Source organism: Malania oleifera, chromosome 7, assembly GCF_029873635.1.
Source record: "Malania oleifera isolate guangnan ecotype guangnan chromosome 7, ASM2987363v1, whole genome shotgun sequence".
Lineage (NCBI taxonomy): Eukaryota > Viridiplantae > Streptophyta > Magnoliopsida > Santalales > Ximeniaceae > Malania > Malania oleifera.
Genome location: NC_080423.1, coordinates 101,295,183 through 101,323,148, shown reverse-complemented (window position 1 = coordinate 101,323,148; position 27,966 = coordinate 101,295,183). Strand labels below are relative to the sequence as shown.

Genomic DNA, 27,966 nt, shown 5'->3' with positions numbered 1-27,966 from the left:
CCGCCGTTGAGATTAGTGAGATTACCCCGTGAGGAGGGTAAGATTTTGTACTAGGGTTAGAATTATTTTGTGTTTGACCCTAGAGATATTTTGATGTGTATGAGGATGTATAGTAGTACAGTATCATAATGTTATAGAAAGCTCTGGTATTATGTTTTATGATTGGATGTTTGAGATTTTATGTTTACTGCTGCTAGGTTTTCCGCTGTGTTTGACAGGTGTCCCCGCTACCCACGGGTTCGGGTTGACCATTTTATTTATTATATGATATTTTATGTTAAGAAATTGAGGGACGTTTCATTTGGTATCAGAGCCTAGGATACTAGGTTCTGTAGACTCTAGAGTGCAGCAGTATTAATACCAGAGTATAGGATAAGGGGATTTGAGGTCTGGTTTTGTAGTCTAGATGCAGGACTTCCGTGGTGGTTTGTATGATTTTCCTGGGGTGACGATTTCAGGAAATTCATTGTAAACTATCGTCGGGTCGAGTATCTAGGTTGCAGGATTGAACCTTGAAATAAGATCAAGAGTGACGAGTTAATTAGGAAAATATACCATATGAGCTGAGTGATATGTATAGAGAATAAGGTTTTGAGTTAAGTTATTTATTCTTTCAGGATGGACCATGGTGGAAATAGTGCCCACGCCAGTGGGAGTGAGGGTGCTGGACCCTCAGGCGCTGCGGGTAGTGATTCAGATGCAGTCTTACGCAGCGTAACACAGCAGGTTATGGCAGAAATTGCCAGGAGTTCGAGAGAACAGGGTGGTCCGTCTGTAGGCCACGGTTGTACGATCGAGAAGTTCATAAAGATGAATCCTCCAGTTTTCTCAGGAGGAACGGATCCTGCAGTCGCTGAGAATTGGGTGCAGGAGATGGAGAAAATATTTGCAGTACTGCAGTGTTCAGAGGAGCAGAAGGTGCTGTTTGCCACCTACAGACTGATTGGAGAGGCCGAGAGATGGTGGTCAGCAGTGAGATTGTTAGAGCAGCAGAGGACTATACCTGTAGAGATGACTTGGGAGCGATTTAGAGAGATATTCTTCGACAGGTATTTTCCAGCCTCTTCCAGGGAGGCTAAGATTACGGAGTTCCTGAATCTGAAGCAGGGACAGCTGTCAGTACAGCAGTACGCGGCGAGGTTCATCGAGCTATCTCGCTTCGCCCCGTACATTATTCCAGATGAGACGAAGAAGGTACGACAGTTTGAAAGAGGCTTGAGGAGAGAAATTTACAAGCAGGTATCGATATTGAAGTTGCAGGACTTCACCGAGTTGGTTGACCGAGCCACTATAGCAGAGATTGGTGAGCGATTGGAGGCTGAGGAGCAGAGGCAGAAGAAGAGATCCATACCTTCTGATTTCCAGCAGGGAGCTGACCGTGCTGCGTGGAAGAAAGGTGGCTATTATAGGGACCGGAGACAGAGGACAGGGAATCGCGGTTTCCAGGGTGTACAGCCATCTGCCGCTTGCCCTTCTTGCGGGAAGAGACACCTGGGAGAGTGTCGTGCTGGGCGAGGTGTCTGCTACAGGTGCGGGGAGCCAGGACATATGATGAGGGAGTGTCCGACACAGATTGGTATTGTTCCTAGACCTGCACGAGGAGGTTACCAGGCACCACGAGGAGGCCAGCAGAGGAATACGGCCCCAGCCAGAGTTTTTGCTTTGACACCGGGCGACGCTGAGGCGGCAGGAGATGTGGTGACAGGTACTGTTTCAATACTGTCATTTAAAGCTACTGTTTTGTTTGATTCTGGGGCGACGCATTCATTTATCGCCTGGGATTATGTTAAATTGTGTGGGTTTGAGCCTCAGCAGTTAGAAATTAGTTTGTCTGTTGCTACGCCAACTGGGACCGTAGGGGTGTGTAGGAAGGTACTCAGGGACTGTCCAGTGGATATTCTAGGGAGGTATTTGTTAGCTGATCTGGTGATTTTAGACATGCATGGGTTTGAGGTAATCTTGGGCATGGATTGGCTAGCTGCCCACTACGCTAGCATTGATTGTCATCAGAGAGTGGTAGTGTTTAGACCTCCAGAGGGACAGGAGTACAGATTCGTGGGATCACGTGTGCGCACCCCACCTCAGTTATTATCTGCTATTCAAGCGTGTAGATTGCTATCAGAAGGTTGTCACGGATATTTAGCCTATGTGAAGGCTGTATCAGAAGGGGAATTGAGGGTGGAGGATATCCCAGTGGTGAGAGATTTTCCTGATGTATTTCCAGAGGATTTGCTGGGACTACCTCCTGATCGTGAGGTAGAGTTCGTTATTGATCTGGTTCCGGGGACAGCACCGATTTCGAAGGCGCCGTATAGAATGGCACCGGCAGAGCTGAAAGAATTGAAAGAGCAGTTGCAGGAGCTGTTAGATAAGGGGTTCATTCGGCCCAGTGTGTCACCCTGGGGAGCACCAGTGTGATACATGGATATCTTATATCATTAATTATCAAATTAATCATATCATTTTACACAAATACATATATCATGAAAATCATCGGCCCCTACGCCAGTATTACACATTTTAACATAGCACGGCCCGTACGCCAGCAAAACATAGCACAGCCCGTACGCTGGCAAATCACAGTCACATAGCACGGCTCGTACACCGGCAAAACATAGCACAACTCATACACTGGCAAATCACATCAACACAGCACGGCCCGTACACTACAAAACATATAAAAATCTTAGCCCGTACGCCGGGAAAACATATAAAAATCTTGGCCTGTACGCCGGTTTTCCATCATAAAAATCCATATCATCCACATTCCTAGAAAACAGTATTTCACAATGTTTTTACTCATGCCACACAAACGGATTTTCACATTTTCAACATACGATCATTTTCACAGTATTTTGCAAATATAAAACATATATATATAAATATTTATTTTTCCTGAAATCAGATGTTATATATATATATACATGCATTTTCTCAAAACAAAACTAGTTTAGTTTATCCCCTTACCTGATTCCTGAAAAGCCCTTAAGAAAATCTTCCTCGCACCCGCAGGGTTCTCAACTCAATACCCCTGAAAATGAAAACTCCCAGTATTAAAGTTCAGTATTTTCGTACGTACAACATTTTCTATAACTACCACAAAGTCAAATTTGCCTTAAAAAGTCTTATCTCAATTTAGGGATGATTCTTGACTTGATTTCACCAACGATCCGCTCCAGCAGGTTTGGAGAGAACTTCCCCAGGAGCGTCGTGGTGACTTCGGATTGTCGATCTGGAGTAAATTTGGCCCGGAATCGAAGAGAGAGAGAGAGAGAGAGAAAACTGAAGGGGAGAGAGAGAGAGAAAAGAGGTAGCTTCGTTGGTAAGTTAAAAAAATTCGGAGTTTTGTATATATAGATAGGGGATTTCGTTGACAAGCCCGTCCTTCGTCGACGAATTCTTTATTAATTTCGTCGAAGAAATTCAGTCCTTCATCAACGAAATTCAGTCGGCTCATACCCCCCTCTCGATATTTCTTTTTCGACGAAATTCAGTCTTCGTCAACAAATTTTCTTAAGCCTTCGTCAACGAATCCCCTGTATGCATCGACGAAGCCCTGCTGATCCCCTTTCTGTTATTCCTTCCAAAGTTCAATGTCATCTTCCGGTTTCCATTTCCCTTTCTTTATTATTTAAATTTCATTTTAAATTCGGGTCGTTACATCTACTCAATTCAAACATCAGATTTTTCCCAAAAACTTACATTAATACATAAATATGATTCTCATAAATTTGAATATCCAGATAATTCATATATATAGTTTCTGAATCAAATGTTGTATTTTAACCGGTAAACTTTCTAAAAATACTTGACATAATCTATCCCCTTACCAAATTCCTAGAATTTTGCCTGCAGAGAATTATATATTATGCCTACGGTGCCCGCACAAAGCATGTATCCATGAATCCTAATTCAATTAGCTCAATCCCATCATATTTACCATTTTAATACTCCTAAGCCCATACTCCTTCAATAATTAAAAAAACTTGAAAAACAGCTTCCTTACCCTAGTTTTGGAGTGGTGCCTGAAATGCCCGATTCATGAAACTACTCCGGTTAAACTGCGAAGAATCGCCGTCGGGATCCAAAAATCACATTTATCAGCTAATTTGGGCTAAAATTAGAAGAGAAATCGAGGTAAGAGAGGGAGCTAGCCGCAGCCCTTGGAGAGAGAGAGAGAGAGAGAGAGAGTGAGATTTAATTTTCCTTTAAGAAAATAAGCTGCAGGACCTTACATATAAGCTATTGAAAGACATAACTATCGGCGGTTTCCTCGAAACCGTCGACGATTTGGATTTTAACCCTTCTGTTTTTCATCGTTTTACTGTTACTCGGTCGCGGTTACACAAAATCATTGACGGTTTTCTACGCCCCCACTAAACCGTCGACGGTTTGGTCTACACCAAACCATTTTCCCTTTTTTTGCATAATTGTTTTATTAATATTATTCTCTAGGTCTCTACATTTGGGTTTATGAATATTATTCATAGATTGGTTAGTCATGGTATGGGTACAAGTGGGTCAGGTTTAGGGGTGGAAAAATAGGTCAAGACTCGATGGGTGACTCATGACCCGCTCGTTTAAAACAGGTTCGAGTTTTATACAAGTTGACCCATTTATAAATAGGTCAACCCAGAACTGACCCATTTATAAACGGGTTAACTTGGGTTTGGGTCGATGCCACCTACCGAGTGACCCGTTTATTTGTCTGGCCCTGCTATATAAACACCCCTTGCACATAAAAACCTAATTGCTAATTTGCTATCTCGCCGCCTGCCTATGAGCCTATCCACTATTTCACATTTCTGAATAAACTATTATATATATATATATATATATATATATATATCTGATCACAGTCCTAGGCTGGTTGAAATATCACGGCATTTGGGCCAACTGAAATATCACATCTTGCTGAAATATCACGATATACTGAAAATATCATAATTTCTATATTGTTTATAGTTTTTCTAAAAAAATCGTTATCAAATCATGCTTGTTCTGTGTAATCATAAAATAATATGACATGCTAATATCTGCAATGAAATATTTATACTCATGCCACACAATTTGAGTATTATTTTATAATATGCTAACTGCCTTAGAAGATTATATTTTTCTGAAAAATAATATTAAATCTGTTCACAGGGTTTACTTAGTTCAAAGATCTGATTTTCCCTAATAAATTACATTAGTACATAAATATGGTTCTTATAAGTCTGAATATCCAGATAATTCATATATATAATTTATTAATCAAATACTGTATTTTAACCGGTGAACTTTCTAAAAATACCTAACATAATCTATCCCCTTACCTAATTCTTGGAACTATGAATGCAGGGAATCCAATACTATGCATGCGGCGCCCACACAAAGTCTGTATCCATAAATCCTAATTCAATCAGCTAAACCCCAATATATTTACCATTTTAATACTCCTAAGCCCATTCTCCTTCAATAATTAACAAAACTTGAAAAATAGTTTCCTTACCCCTAGTTTTGGAGTGGTGCCTAAAATGCCCGATTCATGAAACTACTTCGGTTAAATTGCGAAGAATCATCGTCGGGATCCCGAAATCACGTTTATTAGTTGATTTGGGCTAAAATTAGATGAGAAATCAAGGTGAGAGAGGGAGCTAGCCGCAGCCCTTGGAGAGAGAGAGAGTGAGTGAGTGAGTGAGATTTAATTTTCCTTTAAGAAAGTGAGCTGCAACACCTTACATATAAGCTACTGCCAGACGAAACCGTTGATAGTTTGGTTTTTAACCCTTCTTTTTTTCACCGTTTTACCATTACTGGGTCACGGTTACACAAAACCATCGACGGTTTTCTGCGCCCACACCAAACCGTCAATAATTTGGTCTACACCAAACCATTTTCCCTCTTTTTCCATAATTATTTTATTAATATTATTTTCCAGGTATCTACATCCTCCCCTCCTTATAAAAATTCCGTCCTCGAAATTTTCTATCCAATACTATTGTCCTTACTTAAAACAAAACCATCAAAAATTTATTAATCGCCCTCACTTATGGCAGAGGAATAGCGTGGTTACATTTACGGTTCTGGGAGATTACAATAATAAAATCAAAACTCTCCCAAAAACCATCAAAACCAAAAAATATTACATTCCACTAATTAACTTGCACAAAAATTTACTTACATACAAAGAATTCTTACCTGAACCATTACCTTTTCCAAGCTAATGTTGGATCCCACTAAATAGATGCGGGTACTTCTAACGCAGTTCTTCCTCTAGCTCCCACGAGGCTTCCTCAACTGCATGGTTCCTCCGTAATACTTTCACTAGTGGGATTTTCTTGGTGCGTAATTCCTGCTCTTTATAATCTAAGAGTTGAACTGACACTTCATCATAGGATAAGGTATCACCAATCTTCAGTGCCTCATAACTTATTACGTGTGATGGATTTGGGACGTATTTCTTCAACATGGACACATGATGAAATACATTGTGGATTCTGGATAGTGTTGGGGTTAATGTTAACCTGTAGGCAACTGGGCCAACTCTTACCAATATCTCAAACAACCTAATGTACATAGGGCTTAGCTTTCCCTTCTTCCCAAATCTCATTACCCCTTTCATTGGTGCAATTTTCAAAAACACATTATCACCTACATCAAATTCCAACGCTCGTCGACAGGTATCTACATAGCTTTTTTGTTGGCTCTGAGCTATTTTAATTTTTTCCTGAATAAGCTTGATTTTATCAGAAGCCCGTTGTACCATCTCTGGCCCCAATATCTGCTTTTCACCAATTTCATCCTAATATAGTGGAGATCGACACCTCCAACCATACAATGTCTCATACAGGGCCATCCCAATATTGGCTTGGTAGTTATTATTATAAGCAAACTCCACTAGTGGTAGGTACTAAATCCAGCTGCCTCTAAAATCTAGCACATAAGCACGCAGCATATCCTTCAATATCTGTATAGTTTTCTCTATCTATCCATCGATCTGAGGATGAAAGGTCGTTCTAAAAGTCAATTGGGATCCCAAAGCTCTCTGTAAACTTTTCTAGAACTGAGATGTGAAACATGGATCTCAGTTAGAAACGATGGACATAGGCACTCCATGCAGTCTGACTATTTCCTGTATATATAGCTCTGCCAATCTACCCATGGAGTAGTTAACTCTAATGGGAAGAAAATGGGCAATCTTTGTCAATCTATCAACGACTACCCATATGGCATCCTGTCCATGAAGTGTTGGTGGTAACCCTGAAATAAAAGTCTATAAAAATATGCTTCCACTTCCATTCGAGGATTTGAAGTGGTTGCAATGGTCCCGCCGGTCTCTGATGCTTAGCCTTCACCTACTAGCATGTTAAACACTGCACTATGTATTCAGCAAATTCTCTCTTCATATTGCTTCACCAGAAGGATATCCACAAGTCTCTGTACATTTTTGTACTTCCTGGATGTATTGTATATAAGGAGCGGTGCGCCTCTTCCAAAATAGTCTTTTTAATTCCGGCATCATCGGGTACACACAACCTACTACGAAACCTCAGAGCTTCATTATCTGAAATATTAAAATTAGCTCTCTATCCACTTTGCACTCTATCTATGATCTTTACCAATTCTGCGTCTTACATCTACACAATCTTAATTCTCTCCAGCGGAGTCGGCTAAAGTACCAGATGAGCAATTAATGCTTGGTGATTACCCTTTACCAGCTCTATACCAAGTCTTTTTAAATTCATCCTGATATGAGGTGCAGTTACTATTGTTGATACGGATGCGCACTCTGATTTACGGCTCAACGCATCAGCTACCACATTAGCCTTCCCTAGGTCATAACTCATGGTAAAATCGTAATCTTTAATCAATTCCAGCCACCTCCTCTACCTCATATTCAACTCCTTCTGTGTGAAGAAATACTTTAAACTCTTATGATCTGTAAATATTTCACACTTTCCAACATACAGATAATGCCTCCAAATCTTTAATGTGTACACCACTATAACCAATTCTAAATCATGCGTAGGGTAGTTCTTCTCGTACTCTTTAAGTTGACGAGAAGCATAGGCTACAACTTTCCCCTGTTGCATTAGCACACATCTGAGCCCCTTCTAAGATGCATCACTGTAGATTACGAATCCACCATCTCCTGATGGAATAGTCAAAACCAGTGCAGTGATGAGTCGTTGCTTCAATTCCTGGAAGTTTTGCTCACAATCGTCATTCCATTCAAACTTGACATTCTTCTTTGTTAGCCATGTCAAAGGCCCTGATAGCCTAGAAAATCCCTCTACGAACTGGCGATAATATCCCAGCAATCCCATGAAACTTCTGATCTCTTGAACATTTATCTGTTTCGCCCAATTCACCACCATTTCTATCTTGCTTGGATCTATAAAGATAGCATCCCCGTATATCACATGCCCGAGGAATGTAACTTGTTCCAACCAAAATTCACACTTCTTGAATTTGGCATACAGTTTCCCTTCTCTAAGTACCTGAAATACTAGTCTCAAATGTGTCTCATGCTCCTCAGAACTCCTCGAATAAACCAATATATCATCAATGAAAACCACTATAAACTTGTCCAAGTATTGATGGAAAACTCTGTTCATAAGGTCCATGAATGCAGCAAGAGCATTTGTCAGTATGAATGGCATAACCAGAAACTCATAGTGGTCATACCGAGTTCGAAACGCTGTCTTTGGAACATCCTCTGCCTTGACCCTCACTTGATGGTACCTAGAGCGAAGATCAATCTTAGAATAGACTCGTGTTCCCTGAGACTGATCGAACAAGTCATCAATACGGGGAAGAGGATACTTGTTCTTAACTGTCACCTTAATTATCTCTCTATAGTTGATGCACATCTTCATCGTCCCATATTTCTTCTTTATGAATAGAACTGGCGCTCCCTAGGGCAATACACTAGGTTTGATAAATCTTTTATCCAATAATTCTTACAACTGTTCTTTTAACTCTCTTAACTATGCTGGAGCCATTTTGTAGGGTGCTTTAGAAATCGATGACATCCTTGGAAGCAAATCGACGGTAAATTCAATCTCACGGTCAGGAGATAATCTAGGTAGCTTCTCTAGAAAGGCATCTAAAAATTCATTCACTACTGGAATATTGGTAAGTTTCAATTCTTTCTCTAGCATTTCCTTCACACAAGTTATGTACCCCTGACATCCATCCAGGAGTAGTCTCCTTGCTTGAATAGCTGACATTATCTGTCTTAAGGAACACACGTGCGACCCTATAAATTTGAACTCCTGCTCTCTAGGAGGTTTGAATATCACCTCTTTCTGATAACAATTGATGCTGACATAATTAGCAGCTAGCCAGTTCATTCCCAAAATCATATCAAACTCATGCAAATCTAACACTACGAGGTCAACTAGTAGCACTTTCCCCTGAATATCCATTGGATACCCTTTAAGTACCCTTCAACACCTTACTACTGATCCTATCGGTGTGACTACTGATAACTCGATATCTAACAACTGAGTTTCTACCACCACATAACTTGATGTACCCCATAGATACAAAAGAGTGTGTGGCCTCTGAATCAAATAAAACAATACCTTTAATTGAAAGCATAGTAATAATACTTGTCACCACATCGCTGGTCGCCTCGACATCTCCTGGGATCAGTGCATAGACCCGCATCTGCGCGGCTTTCCTTTACTAGCCACCTCAGGGTGCCTAGATATTCCCCCAAAATTGTCTGGGAGCGAGAGCATCGCTTAGCTGAGCATGACAGTCTTCGTGCCATGTGACCCAGTCTACTATGCTAATAGCAAACATTCATTCCTGCTCGACATCCTCCCACATGCCTCCTGCCATATCTAGGGCAAATAGGATAAGTCTACTCGCCTTGAAACCCACAACTTCCCATCTCCTCTCTCTATCCCCCGCTGTATCTGCCTCTTCTCCCCCGGTCCCAGCTAGTACCCGCCTGAAATCCAGGAGGTGTGGGCCTCTTCCTCTGACTCTGCACCCCTCTGCCTGCTCGTCTCTGCAACGGTGGCCTTATCTACCAGTTCTGAGAAATCCTGCTCCTTTAAAACTACCACCTGTTTATAATTTTTTTGCCTCAAGCCTCTTTAAAATTTTCTTGCCTTCTTTACCTCATCTAGGACTATGTACGGGGCAAAGCAGGACAGTTCAACAAATTTTGTCGCATATTGCTAAATTGTCAGGTGTCCTTGGGTCAAATTCAGGAATTCCTCCACCTTAACTTCTCTAGTGGTGGTGAGGAAATATCGGTCGAAGAACATCTCCTTAAACCGGCTCCAAGTCATGGCTACAGGTACTAGTCTCTGCTCCTCCAATAATTTCACAATTATCCACCACCGCTCAGCCTCATCGGTCAATCTAAATATGGCATAGAGAACTCTCTGTTCATCACTGCAGTGCAACACTATAAGTATTTTCTCAATTTCTTGAATCCAATTCCCCGCTAGAACTAGGTCGGCTCCCCCTGAGAAAACTGGAGGGTTCATACGAGTGAACTATCTGATCGTACAGCCCTGATCAGCGGGTGGGCAGTCTTGTTCTTTAGAATTTCGTGCTATTTTTGCCATCACTTGTTGGGCGACACTGTGCAATACCGCATCAGAATCGCCGCCGCCCATACTGGAAGGCCCTGCACCATCACCACTACCAGCATTCCTATTGTCATTCCCAGGGTCCATCCTGAAAATAGAACAACATAATCTTAGAATCCTAACTTCATAACATAACTAGTACATTAATTCAACTATGAACCATAAAATATCTTTTTTCCACCAATCAACTTAACGTCTTATCCCCAATTTAAGATTTCACCTTACCACTCAAAAACAAAAAACTGACGATAGTTTACCATGGTTTTCCTAAAATCGTTATTCCAAGAAAAACATAGAAACTAGTACAAAGTTCCTGCCTTCGGGTTGTGAGACAAAACCCTAAATTCTCATCTTAACCTCCAACATTGACTCACTAAAGACCTAATCTACCCATTTCCTGTCATCTTCAAGATCAATTCCCATACTCTGATATTGTTTTCCGCTGTGCACTAAAGTCTACAGAACCTAGCAACCTAGGCTGTACATAATTAACTGCATCTGATAAATCAGATAAATTCGTTCTGTATAAGTCTGAAGAAATCATATTTCAACATAAGTATAATGTGCCATAATAAATTTTTGTATACATGTAAATCATCTGCTATATCTCTATAATATTGAAATTATCCCCTGGATGGATAGCTAGTTGTTATCATGTATTACCCCTACATGATTAGGTTGTGCAGTCCGTAGGCGAGACCTAACAATGGTTGGCCTACCATGCTAAGCCAAAACTGACTCGTTTGTAAGTATGATTGGCCTACCAAACCTGGTTCAAATTGTCAAGGGTGCACACTACTCTACACTGGGCTCAATCAACTATCCATTCACCAACACTTTATCTGAGACGTGTGGTGGCACTAATCTGAACTAATAGCTACGGTGTAACGACCTGCTTAATTTCCATAAATTTTTTTTTTCCATGATAATAAAATCAATATAATAAATCTGGTCAATCATAATCAACCTGAACCCATGGGTACCAAGGATACAACATAACACAATACGAAAGCCAAAGCCACAGGAAACATAAAATCATAATTAACTCATAATACCATATTCAATAACATCTGTCACAATACCAGAGTTACTATATCCACTGTATTTACATATATAAACTACCCAAAAGAGTCCTAGGGTCATTTCCCACCAAAATCCATCCAACCCTACCAAAAAGCTTACCCTTCAGAAAGGGCAAATTTGCAGAAACTATCTCAGCGGAGCTTTATTCGTTCTCCTATCAAGGGCTCCTAAAATGTTTATGAAATTTTGGGGTGAGACACCTCTCAGTAAGAGAAATAAGCTAATACTAGTGTGTGGCAACATGAGTATTACACTGTTATACATAAAATCATATACATAAGCATAACCAATAAAACCGTATATATATATATATATATATATATATAAAATTTCTGGGAAAACATGTATAATCATAACAAGGCAGAATATACTGAATTTCATAACATAATTCATCTCATATAATAATGATACAAAAACAACCCTGGTAGGTTAGCAGGCTAATGTCATGTATTACCCCCACATGACTAGGTTGTGTGGCCCAAAGGTGGGACCTGACAATGGTTGGCCGACCACTGCCAAGTCAAACGTACAGTATGTAAGTCCGATGGGTCTGCCAGACCTGGTCCGTACACCAGAGGCGCTCACACTTCCTAAAACCACATCGACAATCCGTCCTCACGCTACTTCGTACAGTAGCGTTAACACAATATCATGAAGATCACGAACACGTAGCAGCAGTACCGTGCAAGTGCTAACCTAGACCAAGTCAACCAGGTTTTGATAACATATAGCATATAATGAAACTGTGATACATGGATACTTTATACTATTCGTTGCCAAATCAATATCATCACAACATTTGTGCATATATATATATATACATCATGAAAATCATCGGCCCATACGCCGATATTTCATATTTTACCATAGCTCAGCCCGTATGCCGGTAAATCATACCTATAGCATGGCCCGTACGCCGGCAAATCATATCCATAGCACGGCCCGTACACCGGCAAATCATATCCATAGCATGACTCGTATGCCGGCAAATCATATCCATAGCACAGCCCATATGTCGGAAAATCATATCCATAGCACGGCCCGTACGCCGGCAAATCATATCCATATCATTTTTCATATTCCCAGAATACAGTAATTCACCATAAATTCTACTCATGCCACACAAATGGATATCATATATATATTCAGAACATATTATCATTTTCAGCAGTATTTCCCAACATAATACTCATATATATGTTATATATACAAATATTTTCATGAAATCAAATGCTATACAATTTCACTATAAATTTTCACAAAACAGCTAGCTTAGTTTATCCCCTTACTTGGCAACTGAGAAAGCCCCTATAAACAGTCGGTCTAACACCCGTAGAGTTTCCTAATCAATACCCTGAAAGTGACAACTCTCAGAACTAAACTTTAGTATTTCTTTGTAAATAACATTCTTATAACTACAGAAAGACCAAATTTTGAATAAAAAGTCTTACCTACAATCAAGGATGAATTTCAGACTATCCCCACCGACGATCTGCTCCGGCAGATATGCAGAGAACTTCACCAGGAATGTCGTGGTGGCCTCAGATCGTCGAACCGGCAAAAGATCGGCCTAAGATCTTAAAAAGAAGAGAGGAGGGGCGTAGAGAAGAGAATAAGAGGAGTATTTGTGCCGGAAATGGCCAAAAAAATGAAGGTTGGCCCTATTTATACATTGTGCTTCGTCGAAGAGCCACATCATCTCGTCGACGAGGCAAGGAAGATGACTCGTCGGACAAACTCTCTCCTCGTCGATGAAATTCAGAATCACCCCAAAACCCTCTCTCGGTATTTTCTTGTCGACGAAGGTCTGCTTTGCCCCCTTTTAATTTCCTTTTCTCCCTTCCTTTTATTATTTAAATATTATAAATTCTCTGGGTCACTACATTCTCTCCTCCTTATAAAATTTCGTCATCGAAATTTACTATTCATGTAACTCATCATTCCTTAAAACAAAACGACCTACTTATTTTATTACTTACCCTCACTTATGACGGAAGAATACTGTGGTTACATTCCGAGTCCTGGAAGATTACATATACAAAAGAAAATTCTCCCAAAACCAAAATACCCCTTACTAATTATTACATGTACCTGCAAAAGAAATATTATCCAATTACTTACATTTACCCAGTTAAACCTTTTGGGACTCCCAAGAAGCCTCTTCCACTGTGTGATTCCTCCACAAAACTTTTACCAGAGGAATCTTCTTGTTACGTAACTCCTGCACTTTCTTATCCAAAATTTGTACTGGTACTTCCTTATACATCAGTGAATCACTGAACTCTAATTCACCATAACTGATAATATGAGAAGGGTTTGGGATGTATTTCCTCAACATAGATATGTGGAATACGTCATGAATTCTGGATAACACAGGTGGCAAAGCTAAACTGTAGGCCACCGGCCACATTTTCTCTAAGATCTCAAATGGACTGATAAGCCTAGGGCTAAGTTTTACCTTCCTCCCAAATCGCATAACCCCTTTTAACGGAGCTATTTTCAGAAATACATGATTAACAACATCAAATTCAAAATTCTTGAGGCAATTATCAGCATAGCTCTTCTGTCGACACAGAGCTGTACTGATCTTTCTTCGATGAGCTGAACCTTATCACGCGCTTGCTGAACAAGCTCTGGCCCCACTACTCGCCGCTCATCCACTTCATCCCAAAATAAAGGAGAACAACATCTCCTACCATATAGAGCATCAAATGGTGTCATACCAATACTGGCCTGATAACTATTATTATACGCAAATTCCACCAGCGGCATGAACTGAGTCTAAGTACCCCCAAAATCTAGCACGCACACTCGAAGCATATCTTCTAATATCTGAATTGTCCTCTTAGTCTGCTCATCTAACTGATGATGGAACGTCGTGCCGAAAGACAACTGAGACCCTGGAGCCTCCTACAAGCTCTTCCAAAAATGTGACGTGAAACGCTGGTCCCGGTCTGACACAACAGACACTAGCATGCCGTGGGAACAGACTATTTTTCAAATATAAATCTCTTCCAGTCTGTCCAAGGAGTAGCTAATCTTGATAGGAAGGAAATGGGCGGTCTTGGTCAAACGATCTACTATCACTCAAATCGCATTATGGCCATGCAATGCTGACGGCAGTCCTGAGACAAAATCAATATATATATATATATATATATATATATATATATATATATGATCCCATTTCCACTTTAGGATAAATAATGGCTGCAACTGCCCTGTCAGCCTCTGTTGCTCAGCTTTTACCTGCTAGCACGTCAAACACTGGGCTACATACTTGGCAATTTCTTTCTTCATACCACTCCACCAGTACGACTCCCGCAGATCCTTATACATCTTTGTACTGCCGGGATGGACTGTATACAAATATTTGTGAGCTTCCTCTAAAATAGTCTTTCTGATCTCAATATCGGCAAGAACGTATAATCTGGAATGGAACCGCAAAGCTACGTTGTCTACAACATTAAATTCCTCCCCCTGACCACTTTGCACTCTATCCATCATCTCTGCTAATTTTGGGTCTTCTTTCTGAGTAGCTTTAATTTTTACCTGCAGAGTAGGTTGCACTACTAAACTAACAATGTAAGCCTGAGAACCACTCTCAACTAATTCGATGCCAAGTCTCTCTAGATCCATCATGATCGGATGCTGGATCTCCATAGCCATCAAAATTGATTCCCTTAATTTCATACTTAACGCGTCAGTTACCACGTTTGCTTTCCCTGGGTGATAACTAATGGTACAATCGAAATCCTTTATATGCTCCAACCACCTTCTCTGCCTTATGTTTAGTTCCTTCTGCGTTAAAAAGTACTTTAAACTCTTGTGGTCGAAAAAGATCTCACACTGCTCGTCATATAGGTAATGCCTCCAAATCTTCAATGGGTGTACTACTACAACCAATTCAAGATCGTGAGTAGGGTAGTTCTTTTCATATTCTTTCAACTGTCTAGAAGCATATGCCACTACCCTGCCATACTGCGTCAATACACAGTTCAGTCCTTTCAAAGACACATCACTGTAAATGACATAATCCTCACCCCCTAATGGGACGACCAATACTGGTGCTGTGACTAATCTCTACTTCAATTCCTGGAAACTTTGCTCACAACTGTCGTCCCACTCAAATCTGACATTCTTCCTAGTCAGTTGTGTCAGGGGCCCTGATAATGCTGAGAATCCCTCAAAGAAACGACGGTAATACCCAACTAACCTCAAGAAACTCCTGATCTCCTGGATGTTCCTCAGTTTAACCCAATTCACTACCGCCTCAATCTTACTGGGATCCACAGAAATACCATCTCCAGAAACAACATGCCCCAAAAACACGACCTTCTCAAGCCAAAAATCACATTTATTGAACTTAGCGTACAACTTATTTTCTCATAGCATCTGCAGAACCTACCTCAAATATGCCTCATACTCGTTATAGCCCCTCGAATAGACCAGTAATCATCAATAAAAACAACAACAAACTGGTCTAAACGTGGATGAAAAATCTTATTCATCAAATCCATAAATATAGCAGGAGCATTCATCTGACCAAATGGCATAACAAGGAACTCGTAATGTCCATACCTGGTCTTGAAGGTCATCTTCGAGATGTCTTTTGCTTTCACTTTCACCTGATGATAGCTTGATCTGAGGTCAATCTTCGAATACACCCGCGTACCTTGGAGTTGATCAAACAAGTCATCTATACGGTGTAGAGGATACTTGTTCTTGATTGTCACTTTATTAATCTCTCTATAATCTATACACATCCTTATAGACTCATCTTTCTTCTTCACAAATAGAACTGGAGCTCCCCACAAAGATACACTAGGTCGTATGAAGCCTTTATCAAGCAGATCTTGCAACTGATCTTTCAATTTTGCCAATTCCATTGGCGCCATTCGATCAGGTACTTTGGAAATCGGCGTTGTACCTGGAAGTAGATCGATAGGAAAATCTACCTCACGATCAGGTGGCAAGCCTGGTAACTCCTCTGGAAAAACATCTGTAAACTCTTTTACTACATGCATGCTAGCAAGTTTTAATTCATTCTCTAACATTTCCTTCACAACTGCCACAAACTCTTGACAACCACTCGGCAATAGTCTCCTGGCCAAGATAGCAAAAACTAGCTGAGGAAAAGATTGCACTCGCGACCCTACGAACCTAAATTCTGCTCGTCCTGAAGGTCTGAATATCACTCCTTATGAATGACACTCTATGCTGGCAAAATTAACTGCTAGCCAATCCATGCAGAAGATCACATCGAACTCGTGCATATCCAGCACTATTAAATCGGCAGACAAGATTTTCCCCTATATATCAACTGAACAACCCCGAAGCACCCAACTACATCTCACTGCAGACCCAGTTGATGTAGATACCAATAGTTCACTATCTAATAACTGTGTTTCTACCCCACATAGTCTAGCGCATTCCAAGGATACAAACGAGTGTGTTTCTCCTGAATCAAACAATGCAATAACTTTCAAAGAAAACATAATAACCATACTTGTCACCACGTCGCCTACCGTCTCAGTCTCTCCCAGTGTCAGGGTAAACACCCTTGCTGGAGCCATATTCCTCTACTGGCCCCCATGTGATGCCTGATATCCTCCCTGGTACAATCTGGGAGTAGGAGTTGCATCTGGTGGTGTAGGGCAATCTCGCACCATATAACCCTGCCAACTGTAGCGGTAGTAGAGAACTCCACTGACTTGGCACTCTCCCTAGTGTCTCCTTCCATAAGTCTAGCAGACTAGAGGACCCTGTATTGCCTGAGCCTCGGGACCTCCAGTCTCCTGTCTCTATCCTCTGCCATGGTTTCCTCTCCCCCACTGATTCTATTTAGGACCCTGTTGATAGCCCAAAGATGCAGATCTCTTCTTCTGTCACTGCTTCTCTGCATCCATACGCTTACCAACCTTTGCCAAGGTTGCCCTGTCGACTAACTCAGCAAAGTCCTGGATTTGCAGCGCCACCACCTACTTGAAGATACCTCTCCCCAAACCTTTCTCAAACTGCCTTGCCTTTTTCACCTCATCAGGTACTATATACGAAGCAAAGCGAGAGAGTTCGATAAAACGCGCTGCATACTGCTGGACTGATAACTGTCCTTACTTCAGACTCAGGAACTCCTCCACTTTAGCCTCCCTAACAGTAGCTGGGAAATATCTATCAAAGAATAACTCTTTAAACTGATCCCAAGTCATGACTATCGGCATCATCCTCTGCTGCTCCAGCAATCTCACAACCATCCACCACCTCTCGGCCTCCCCTGTCAGTTCATAGATGGCAAAGAGAACCCTTAGTTTCTCCGTACACTGCAACATGACCAAGACTTTCTCGATCTCCTACATCAAATTCTCAGTGGCTAAAGGATCGGCCCCTCCTGAAAATGTTGGAGGATTTATCTTTGTAAACTTCTAGATAGTGCATCCATGGCCAACCGACGGACCACCCTGCTCCCTAGGGCTCCTAGCGATCTCATCCATAACCTGCTGAACCACGCTACGTAATACCGGGTCAGAGTCAGTCCCAGTTGCACTCAAGGGCCCTACTCCATCACTGCCGCTCACATGTGCACTACCCCCTCCTAGATCTATCCTGAAAACAACAAATGCATCTTAGGAACCCTATACTTATAGCTTACACATCTAACATAATTCCCCATCCTTACTACCTCAACTCATTCCTAACTCTAATCCCACATTCTAAGAACACAACCCAACAATAGCTTACTATGGTTTTCCTGGAATCGTCACCCCAGGAAAAACACAGAAACTACAACGTAAGTCCTGCCTCTAGACTATAGAACAAACCTTAAATTATTTTCCTATACTCTGGTATCGTTTTCACTGCACTCTAAAGTCTATAGAACCTAACAACCTAGGCTCTGATACCAAACTGTAACGACCTGCTTAATTTCCATAAATTTTTTTTCCATGATAATAAAATCAATATAATAAATCTAGCCAATCATAATCAACCTGAACCCGCGGATACCAGAGATACAACAAAACACAATACGGAAGCCTAAGCAGCAGGAAACATAAAATCATAATTAACTCATAATACCATATTCAATAACATACGTCACAATACCATAGTTACTATATCAACTGTATTTACATATATAAATCACTTAAAAGAGTCTTAGGGTCATTTCCCACCAAAATCCATCTGAATCAACCAAAAAGCTTACCCTTCAGAAAGGGCTGATTTGCAGAAACTATCTCAGCAAAGCTTTATCCGCTCTCCTATTATGGCCTCCTGAAATGTTTATAAAATTTTGGGGTGAGACACCTGTCAGTAAGGGAAATAAACTAATACTAGTGTGTGGCAACATGAGTATTACAGTGTTATACATAAAATCATATACATAAGCATAACCAATAAAACCGTATATATATATATAATTTCTGGGAAAACATGTATAATCATAACAAGGTAGAATATACTGAATTTCATAACATAATCCATCTTGTATAATAATAATAATAATATGAAAGCAACCTTGGTAGGTTAGCTGGCTAATGTCATGTATTACCCCCACATGACTGGGTTGTGCGGCCCGAAGGCGGGACCTGACAATGGTTGGCTGACCACTGCCAAGTCAAAAGTACAGTCTGTAAGTCCAATGGGTCTACCAGACCTGGTCCACACACCAGGGGTGCTCAAACTTCTTAAAACCAAATCGACTATCCGTCCTCACGCTACTCCGTACAACAGCGTTAACACAATATCGTGAAGATCATGAATACATAGCAACGGTATCGTGCAAGTGCTAGCCTAGACCAAGCCAACCAGGTTCTAATAACATATAACATATAATGAAACTGTGATACATGGATACTTTATACTATTCATTGTCAAATCAATATCATCATAACATTTTTGCATATATATATATATATATATATATATATACATCATGAAAATCATCGACCCGTACGCCGGTATTTCATATTTTATCATAACTCGGCTCCTACGCCAACAAATCATATTCATAACACGGCCCGTACACCGGAAAATCATATCCATAGCACGGCCCGTACGCCAAAAAATCATATCCATAGCACAGCGCGTACGCCGACAAATCATATCCATAGCATGACCCCATACGCCGGCAAATCATATCCATAGCACGGCCTATACGTCGGTAAATCATATCCATATCATTGTCATATTCCCAAAAAATAGTAATTCACCATAAATTCTACTCATGCCACACAAATGTGTATCTTATATATATATTCAGAACATATTATCATTTTCAGCAGTATTTCCCAACATAATACTTATATATATGTTATATATACATATATTTTCATAAAATCAAATGCTATACAATTTCACTGTAAATTTTCACAAAACAACTAGCTTAGTTTATCCCTTTATCTGGCAACTGAGAAAGCCCTTATAAACAGCCGGTCTAATACTCATAGAGTTTCCTAATCAATACCCTGAAAGTGACAACTCCCATAACTAAACTTCAGTATTTTTCTGTAAATAACATTTCCTATAACTACGGAAAGACCGAATTTCGAATAAAAGGCCTTACCTACAATCAGATACGAATTTCAAACTATCCCCAGCGACGATCCACTCCAGCAAATATTCAAAGAATTTCACCAGGAATGTCATAGTGGCCTCAGATCGTCGAACCGGAAAAAGATTGGCCCGAGATTTTAGAGAGAAGGGAGAAGGGGTGTAAAGAGGAGAGAGAGAGAGAGAGAGAGAGAGAGAGAGAGGAGTATTTGCACCAGAAATGGCCAAAAAATGAAGGCTGACCCTATTTATACACTGGGCTTCATCAACGATCCACGTCATCTCGTCGACAAGGCCAAGAAGAAGACTTGTTGATGAACTCCTTGCTTGTCGGCGAAATTCAGAATCACCCCAAAACTCTCTCTCAGTATTTTTTCGTCGACGAGACACACCCTCGTCAACAAGTCCAATACGTTGCATCGTCGACGAAGGTCTGCTTTGCCCCCTTTTTAATTTCCTTTTCTCCTTTTATTTTATTATTTAAATATTATAAATTCTCTGGGTCACTACATACGATACTGTACTCTGAAGCTAAACTAAGTCATTAGAGTTTTGCTATCATATAGTACATTTCATAAATAACTATAATATAACTCGTTTCATGTTTTTGTGTAAAATCTGTCATATTAACATTTTTGAATCAATTGTTATATATATATATATATATATATATATATATATCTAATCACGACATTGGGCCGACTGAAATATCGCGACACTGGGTCGGCTAAAATATCACGGCATCTAGGCCAACTAAAATATCATGATATATTGAAAATATCATAATTTCTGTAGTGTTTATAGTTTTTCTAAAAAAATCGTTATCAAATCATGCTTGTTTTGTGTAATCATAAAATAATCAGACATGCTAATATCTGCAATGAAATATTTATACTCATGCCACACAATTTGAGTATTATTCTATAATATGCTAACTATCTGGGAAGATTATATTTTTCTAAAAAATAATATTAAATCTGTTTCCAGGGTTTACTTAGTTCAAACATCATATTTTTCCCAAAAACTTACATTAATACATAAATATGATTCTCATAAATCTGAATATCTAGATAATTCATATATATAATTTATAAATCAAATGCTGTATTTTAACCGGTAAACTTTCTAAAAATACCTGACATAATCTATCCCCTTACCAAATTCCTAGAACTTTGCCTGCAGGGAATTCAATATTATGCCTACGGCGCCCATACAAAGCCTGTATCCATAAATCCTAATTCAATCAGCTCAACCCCGGCATATTTACCATTTTAATACTCCTAAACCCATACTCCTTCAATAATTAACAAAACTTGAAAAACAACTTCCTTACCCTAGTTTTGGAGTGGTGTCTGAAATGCTCGATTCATGAAACTACTTTAGTTAAACTGCAGAGAATCGCCACTGGAATCCCAAAATCACATTTATCAGCTAATTTGGGCTAAAATTAGACGAGAAATTGAGGTGAGAGAGGGAGCTAGTCGTAGCCCTTGGAGAGAGAGAGAGTGTCACGCCCCGAACCCGGAAATGGGACCCAGGGGTGAGTTTAGTAACCTAACCTATCTCTGTATCAATTAAAAACATACATGATACTACATACAAAGAAGGTCTGACCCCGTGGGGTGAACGAATGCCCTATATACATACATACAAACATCCATACTCATCAAAATACGCAGCAAAATATGGTCTTTTATACATAACCAGTATTATACCAGAGTCTATACCATACAAGGATATACATCCCTACGAATACCACACATACTATGGGCATCTACAAAATCCATCACGACAACCCGGTTACCAAAAACTCGTACCTATCAGGCACTAGTAGTAGCTAAATGACACCCCTCGCTTCTGGACGCTAGGATGCTAGTTTCGGCTACCCGAAGGACCTGAAAAACATTTGTATATATTCGGGGTGAGACACCTCTCAGTAAGGGAGAAAACAGATTATATCAGTGTGTGGCATACCAGTGTCATTTTACATACTTCATAACACTACGCATACGATACAGTTGAAACAATTCGTACAATTTCAAAAACAATTCCATACATTTCCATACAGTTCCAGTATTTTGACAAAAACCATTCCAGTTCATACGATACCCAAATACATACATACATACATACATACATACATACATACATACATACGGTTAGTGTCGTCACACTAGTTCGCAACTACATAAGGTCACCTCGTCTCATAGCGATTACATTGCTACCTACGCAACTACGCTGCGACGATCAAGGCCCAATAGTGAATCCATTGCTTCATATGCAACTACATAAGGTCACCTTATCTCACAGCGATTACATTGCTACCTATGCAACTACGCTGCGACGATCAAGGCCCAATAGTGAATCCATTGCTTCATACGCAACTACACAAGGTCACCTAGTCTCACAATGATTACATTTCTACACATGCAACTACAAAGATCTACGACTCAGGCCCAATAGTGAATCCATTGCTACATACGCAACTACACAAGGTCACCTAGTCTCACCCCGATTACATTGCCACGTGTCAAACTACGCTGCAAAGACCTAGGCCCACTATGAATCCATTGCTACATACGGTGTAGATCACATCCACCGGTGACTAGCCGAAACATACTGGCGATATCTCACACCCCGGATATAGAGCTCGCCACTCTCGCCCACGGTAGTTAACCGGTATGTGGCGCAATGTACGGTAATTAGCCGCCACATAGCTATTTCGGCGTACAGTAATTAGCCGCCACTAGCCGATTTCACAAAACCTGGAATCATTTTAGAACTCAATTTCCTATACATTTCAGCGTACGATAATAAGCCGCCACATAGCTATTTCACAAATACCTGGAACAATTTCATACATCCATACATACCACACTTATTTGGTTTACGGCAAATCATATCATTTACAATTTCAAGTATACAATTTATGCAAATATGGATTACAGTCACCTCAATAATACAGTTTAAACAAGACGAACGGTTTTCCAAACAAAGTAGAGATGATACCCGAAATCCCCAATTTTCTCGAAAACTGTAACCCAAAAATCCCGCATTTTTACCCAATAAATTTTTCCAAATAAGTAGTCAAAACATACATACGATCATAGCCTACAGGCTTACCGATCCTGATTTCAAAAATGGACTGATATAAACAAAATCCCCTTACCTTAACCTGAATTCCAATTACGAACTCTACAGTCCTCAAAACTACGAACCGAGATTCCAAAACCTGCAAACCACAGTACATAACATACTTACAAACCGTACTACTACACATATACTGAATCAGAAATGAAAATCAGGCCTTACCTCAATTTTAGCTCGAAACCCGAAATCCTCTGAAACGAGATTCCAATTTGCTAGAAATGTAGAGAATCCTTCACTGATCCTTGCAGTAACTTTGGATTTGCAATTCCGGGGACAAACGGCGAAGCAATCAAAGAGAGAAAGAGAGAGCTTCGAATCTTAGAGAGAGAGAGAGAGAGAGAGATAATCCATAACTTAGCCAAGAAGTAACCCAAAAGATCCTTTTATAGACCTTTGACCCGAGGGATTTCGTTGACGAAATGGTAGCTTCGTCGACGAAAAGTCAAGGATTTCATTGAGGAATCAGAGAATTCGTCGACGAATCCCAATATTTCCAATTTCAGCCTCTCGGCTTTTCTTCGTCGACGAACCTTTGAATTTCGTTGACGAAAAGTCTTCTACCTTCGTCGACGAATTATGGCCTCGTCGACGAAGTCTGCAAAATTTCCATTTTTACCACTCTTTTACAATATAAACCCACATCTCACGGTTCGGGTTCTTATAAAGAGTGAGATTTAATTTTCCTTTAATAAAATAAGCTGCAAGACCTTACATATAAGCTACTACAAGACGAAAATGAGCTGCAGGACCTTACATATAAGCTACTACAAGACGAAACAGTCGACGGTGAAACTGTCGATGGTTTAGCTTTTAACCCTTCTGTTTTTCATCTTGTTACCGTTACTCGATTGCAATTACAATAAATCATAGATGATTTTCTGCGCCCCCACCAAATCGTCGATAGTTTGGTCTACACCAAACCATTTTCTCTCTTTTTCCATAATTATTTTATTAATATTATTTTCCAAGTCTCTACATTTGGGTTTATGAATATTATTCATAGATTGGTCAGTCATGGTATAGGTACGAGTGGGTCAGGTTTAGGGGTGGAAAAATGGGTCAAATCTCAATGGATGACTCGTGATTCGCCTGTTTAAAACAGGTTCGAGTTTTATACAAGTCTACCCGTTTATAAGTGGGTTAACATATAATCGACCCATTTATATATGGGTTAACCCGGGTTTGGGTCGGGCCACTTGCCGGGTGACCCATTTATATGCCTGGCCCTGCTATATAAACATCCTTTGCACATAAAAACCTAATTGCTAATTTGCTATCTCGCCGCCTGCCTATGAGCCTATCCATTATTTCACATTTCCACTTTTGCTACACTCCACTGTCGTGCGCCCTTGCCCATCTGGTCGTCTGCCCAGCACGTCGTGCGCCCTTGCCCGTCTAGCCGTCTACCCAACACGCCGCATGCCAAGTCGCCAATTCTATCTTCCAACGCCTTTGCCTAGTTGTCTGTCTGCCTAGCTAAAGCTCGCCATCTCCCTCAGTGCCTCACGGCACTCGAACAACCGGACGGTGGCCATTCTAGAGACGCTGAGGTGAGCTACGGTGGGCCTCACGCTCTCCCTCGGCCTCTTGGCTCGCGCTTCTATGAGTTGAGGTGTGATCCCAAGAGGAGGGTGAATTGGGTATTTAAAAATCTTATACAAAAGTTTAATCAATTTTTACTATGGTTTTCACAAGTGATCTAACTACTCAATAATAACAGTATTTGTAACAACCTACTTAATTTCCATGCATTTTTTTTTATAATAAAAAAACTAATATAATAAACCAAGTAGATCATAATCCATCTCTACCCGTGGGTACCAGGAATTCCTCAGACACATAACACGAAAGCCTATGCAGCAAGAAATCATAAAACCATGTACATGCCTTTATATTATTTAATACAATACCAAAGTTTACTTTATCCATAATACACATCCCAAATCAACCAAAAATCAACCCTAGGTTCGATACCCAAAAATCTGTCGGACCCCAGCCAACGACTTACCCTTCAGACAGGGCAGGTTAACTGTAACTGTAAAAACCCCAAAAAGAGATATAAAAGATTAATAGAATGATTCCAAAAAAAAATAAAAATAAATAAAATAAATAAAATAAATTAAAATTAAAATAAAAATAAAAATAAATAAATGAAAAAAATATATTAATTAATTAAACGAATTTAAAAAAAAAGAAAAAAATTAATTAATTAAATATTATTATTATTATTATTATTATTATTATTATTATTATATTTATCCTCCTGAAGCTTGTTGAAGCTTCAGGAGATTCAAACTTATATATATATATATATATATATATATATATATATATATATATATTATTACTATTCTTCTTCTTCTTTTCTTTTCTTTTCTTTTCTTCTCTGCAACTTTATAAACTCTCTCTCTCTCTCCTCACGTTCTCTCTCCCTCTCTCCTCAATTTCGTGGCAGATTTTCGCCCGACCGAAAATCCGAAGATACAACTGGACTCCATTCGCCGCTGCCGTCATTTCTACTAGAGCGGATCGGTGGTAGGAGCGGGTAGGCATATTCCCTGGGATAAGCCATTTTCCCCTTTTTCTTTAATTTCTTACAAAATATAAGCCTAATTGATGAACGGACACCACCACGAGAATCTAAGGATGATTCTCTACAAGTTTAGTGGGACGGAATTCTCGTGGGGGTGTCGGGCCAAAACCCCAAATTTAGGGTGCGGCGATTATTAAGGGGCTTATTTTTAATTAATTAGCATTAATTTATAAATGCTAAAATATTAAGCATCTAGGACTGAAGTAGGATTTCTGAAATTTAGGACCCGGGTGAGCTCCACGGGTGTAATTTTGGGACCCGCAGGTAAAATTCAGAAAATTAAGTGGGGATATTAAATAATAGTTTAAATATTAATTTGAGGTATATGGAGCTTAGGGAAGGCTAGATGAGTATTATTTTGGAGAAATAGATTAATTAATCTGAGAAAAATGTAAATTGCAGGAACTAAATTTCGGGCGCCAAGGGCGTGAAATTTTGGGTCCTAAGGAATTTCTCAGTAGGCAGGTAAGGGAATAAACTAAAGCAGTAATTTTTCATACAAATTATTATTGATTATGTGTAAATTTATTTTCAGAAAAACATATGTTATATTGTGTATTACGAATAAAATGTACGATTGGGAAAATACTGCTATGATGATTAAAATGTATATGTATATATGAGATGTAAGTAATTCACGATCTTAGAATATGAAGTATGACTTTTAACAGCATATGTGTGGCATGAATATTATTTTGTGTGAAATGTATTATGATGTGAAAGATTTTACGAACAAAGCATGATTTCAGGTATTATGAAAATATGAGTTATATTGTGATGGTTTTGACGATTATGTGATAAATGATGTATTTTCAGAATATATATACCTGAAACAATTTTGGCGTGAGGCCATATATTTATATTATCGGCACGAGGCCGTATTTATGTTATTGGCGCAAGGCCATGTATTTATGTTATCGGCACGAGGCTGTATTTATGTTATCGGCACGAGGCCGTATTTATGTTATCGGCACAAGGCCATATTTATGTTATTGACGCGAGGCCATGTATTTATGTTATCAGCACGAGGCCGTATTTATGTTATCGGCAAGAGGCCGTATTTATGTTATTAGTGCGAGGCCATGTATTTATGTTTTCGGCACGAGGCCGTAATGATGTTACGTATGATCATGTATTATATGTTTTCACAACCAGGATGTTAGTTTAGTTCAGACTAGGAGCTCGGTACCGTAGCTATGGGTTAATTTTGGCACGAGGCCTTATTAGTGCTACCGTCCCACGAGGGGATGGGAGATGGATAGTCGATGTGGCTTTCAGTAGAGTGTGGACGTCCACCTAGCAATTCGGACCAGGGTGTGGCGGGCTCATCGTACTTACAGACATATTTGATTCAGCAGTGGTCGGCCAGCCATTGTTGGGTCCCGCCTTTGGGCTGCACAACCCGTCATGTGGGTGTAATACATGATACTAGCTAACTATTCATCCTGAGTTTGTTTTCAGCACTACAGTTATAACAGATGATTTTATGTATGTTATGATTTATTAACAGATGTGAAAATATATGTTTATCCAGTACGATATGATGATGTTTATAGAATTATGAAATGTATAATATACGTATAAATGCATTAAATATTCATGTTGCCACACAGCTGTATTTAGTTTATTTTCCCTTACTGAAAAGTGTCTCACCCCCAAACTTAATTAATTTTTCAGGAGTCCCTGAGAGACCGACGGGTCAGGGCCGCCGTTGAGCTAGTGAGATTACCCTGTGAGAAGAATAAGATTTTGTAATAGCGTCAGAGTTATTTTGTGTTTGACCCTAGAGATATTTTGATGTATGTGAAGATGTGTAGAATGCTCTAGTATTATGTTTTATGATTGGATGTTTGAGATTTAATGTTTACTGCTGCTAGGTTTTCCGCTTTGTTTGACAGGTTTCCTCGCTACCCACGGGTACGGGTTGACCATTTTATTTATTATGTGATATTTTATATTAAGAAATTGAGGGACGTTACAGTAACTACCTCA

The 27,966-nt window shown here is 39.8% G+C and overlaps 1 protein-coding gene across 1 annotated transcript; it reads left to right on the top strand.

Moving 5' to 3' along the window:
• Window positions 1–27,939, top strand: LOC131160109 (uncharacterized). The gene is made up of 3 exons (XM_058115452.1): window positions 1–37; window positions 618–1,705; window positions 27,652–27,939. The coding sequence occupies exons 2-3, from the start codon at window positions 619–621 to the stop codon at window positions 27,687–27,689; spliced, it is 1,125 nt and encodes a 374-aa protein (XP_057971435.1). The 5' UTR covers window positions 1–37; window position 618; the 3' UTR covers window positions 27,690–27,939.
• The last annotated feature ends 27 nt before the right edge of the window (window positions 27,940–27,966 follow it).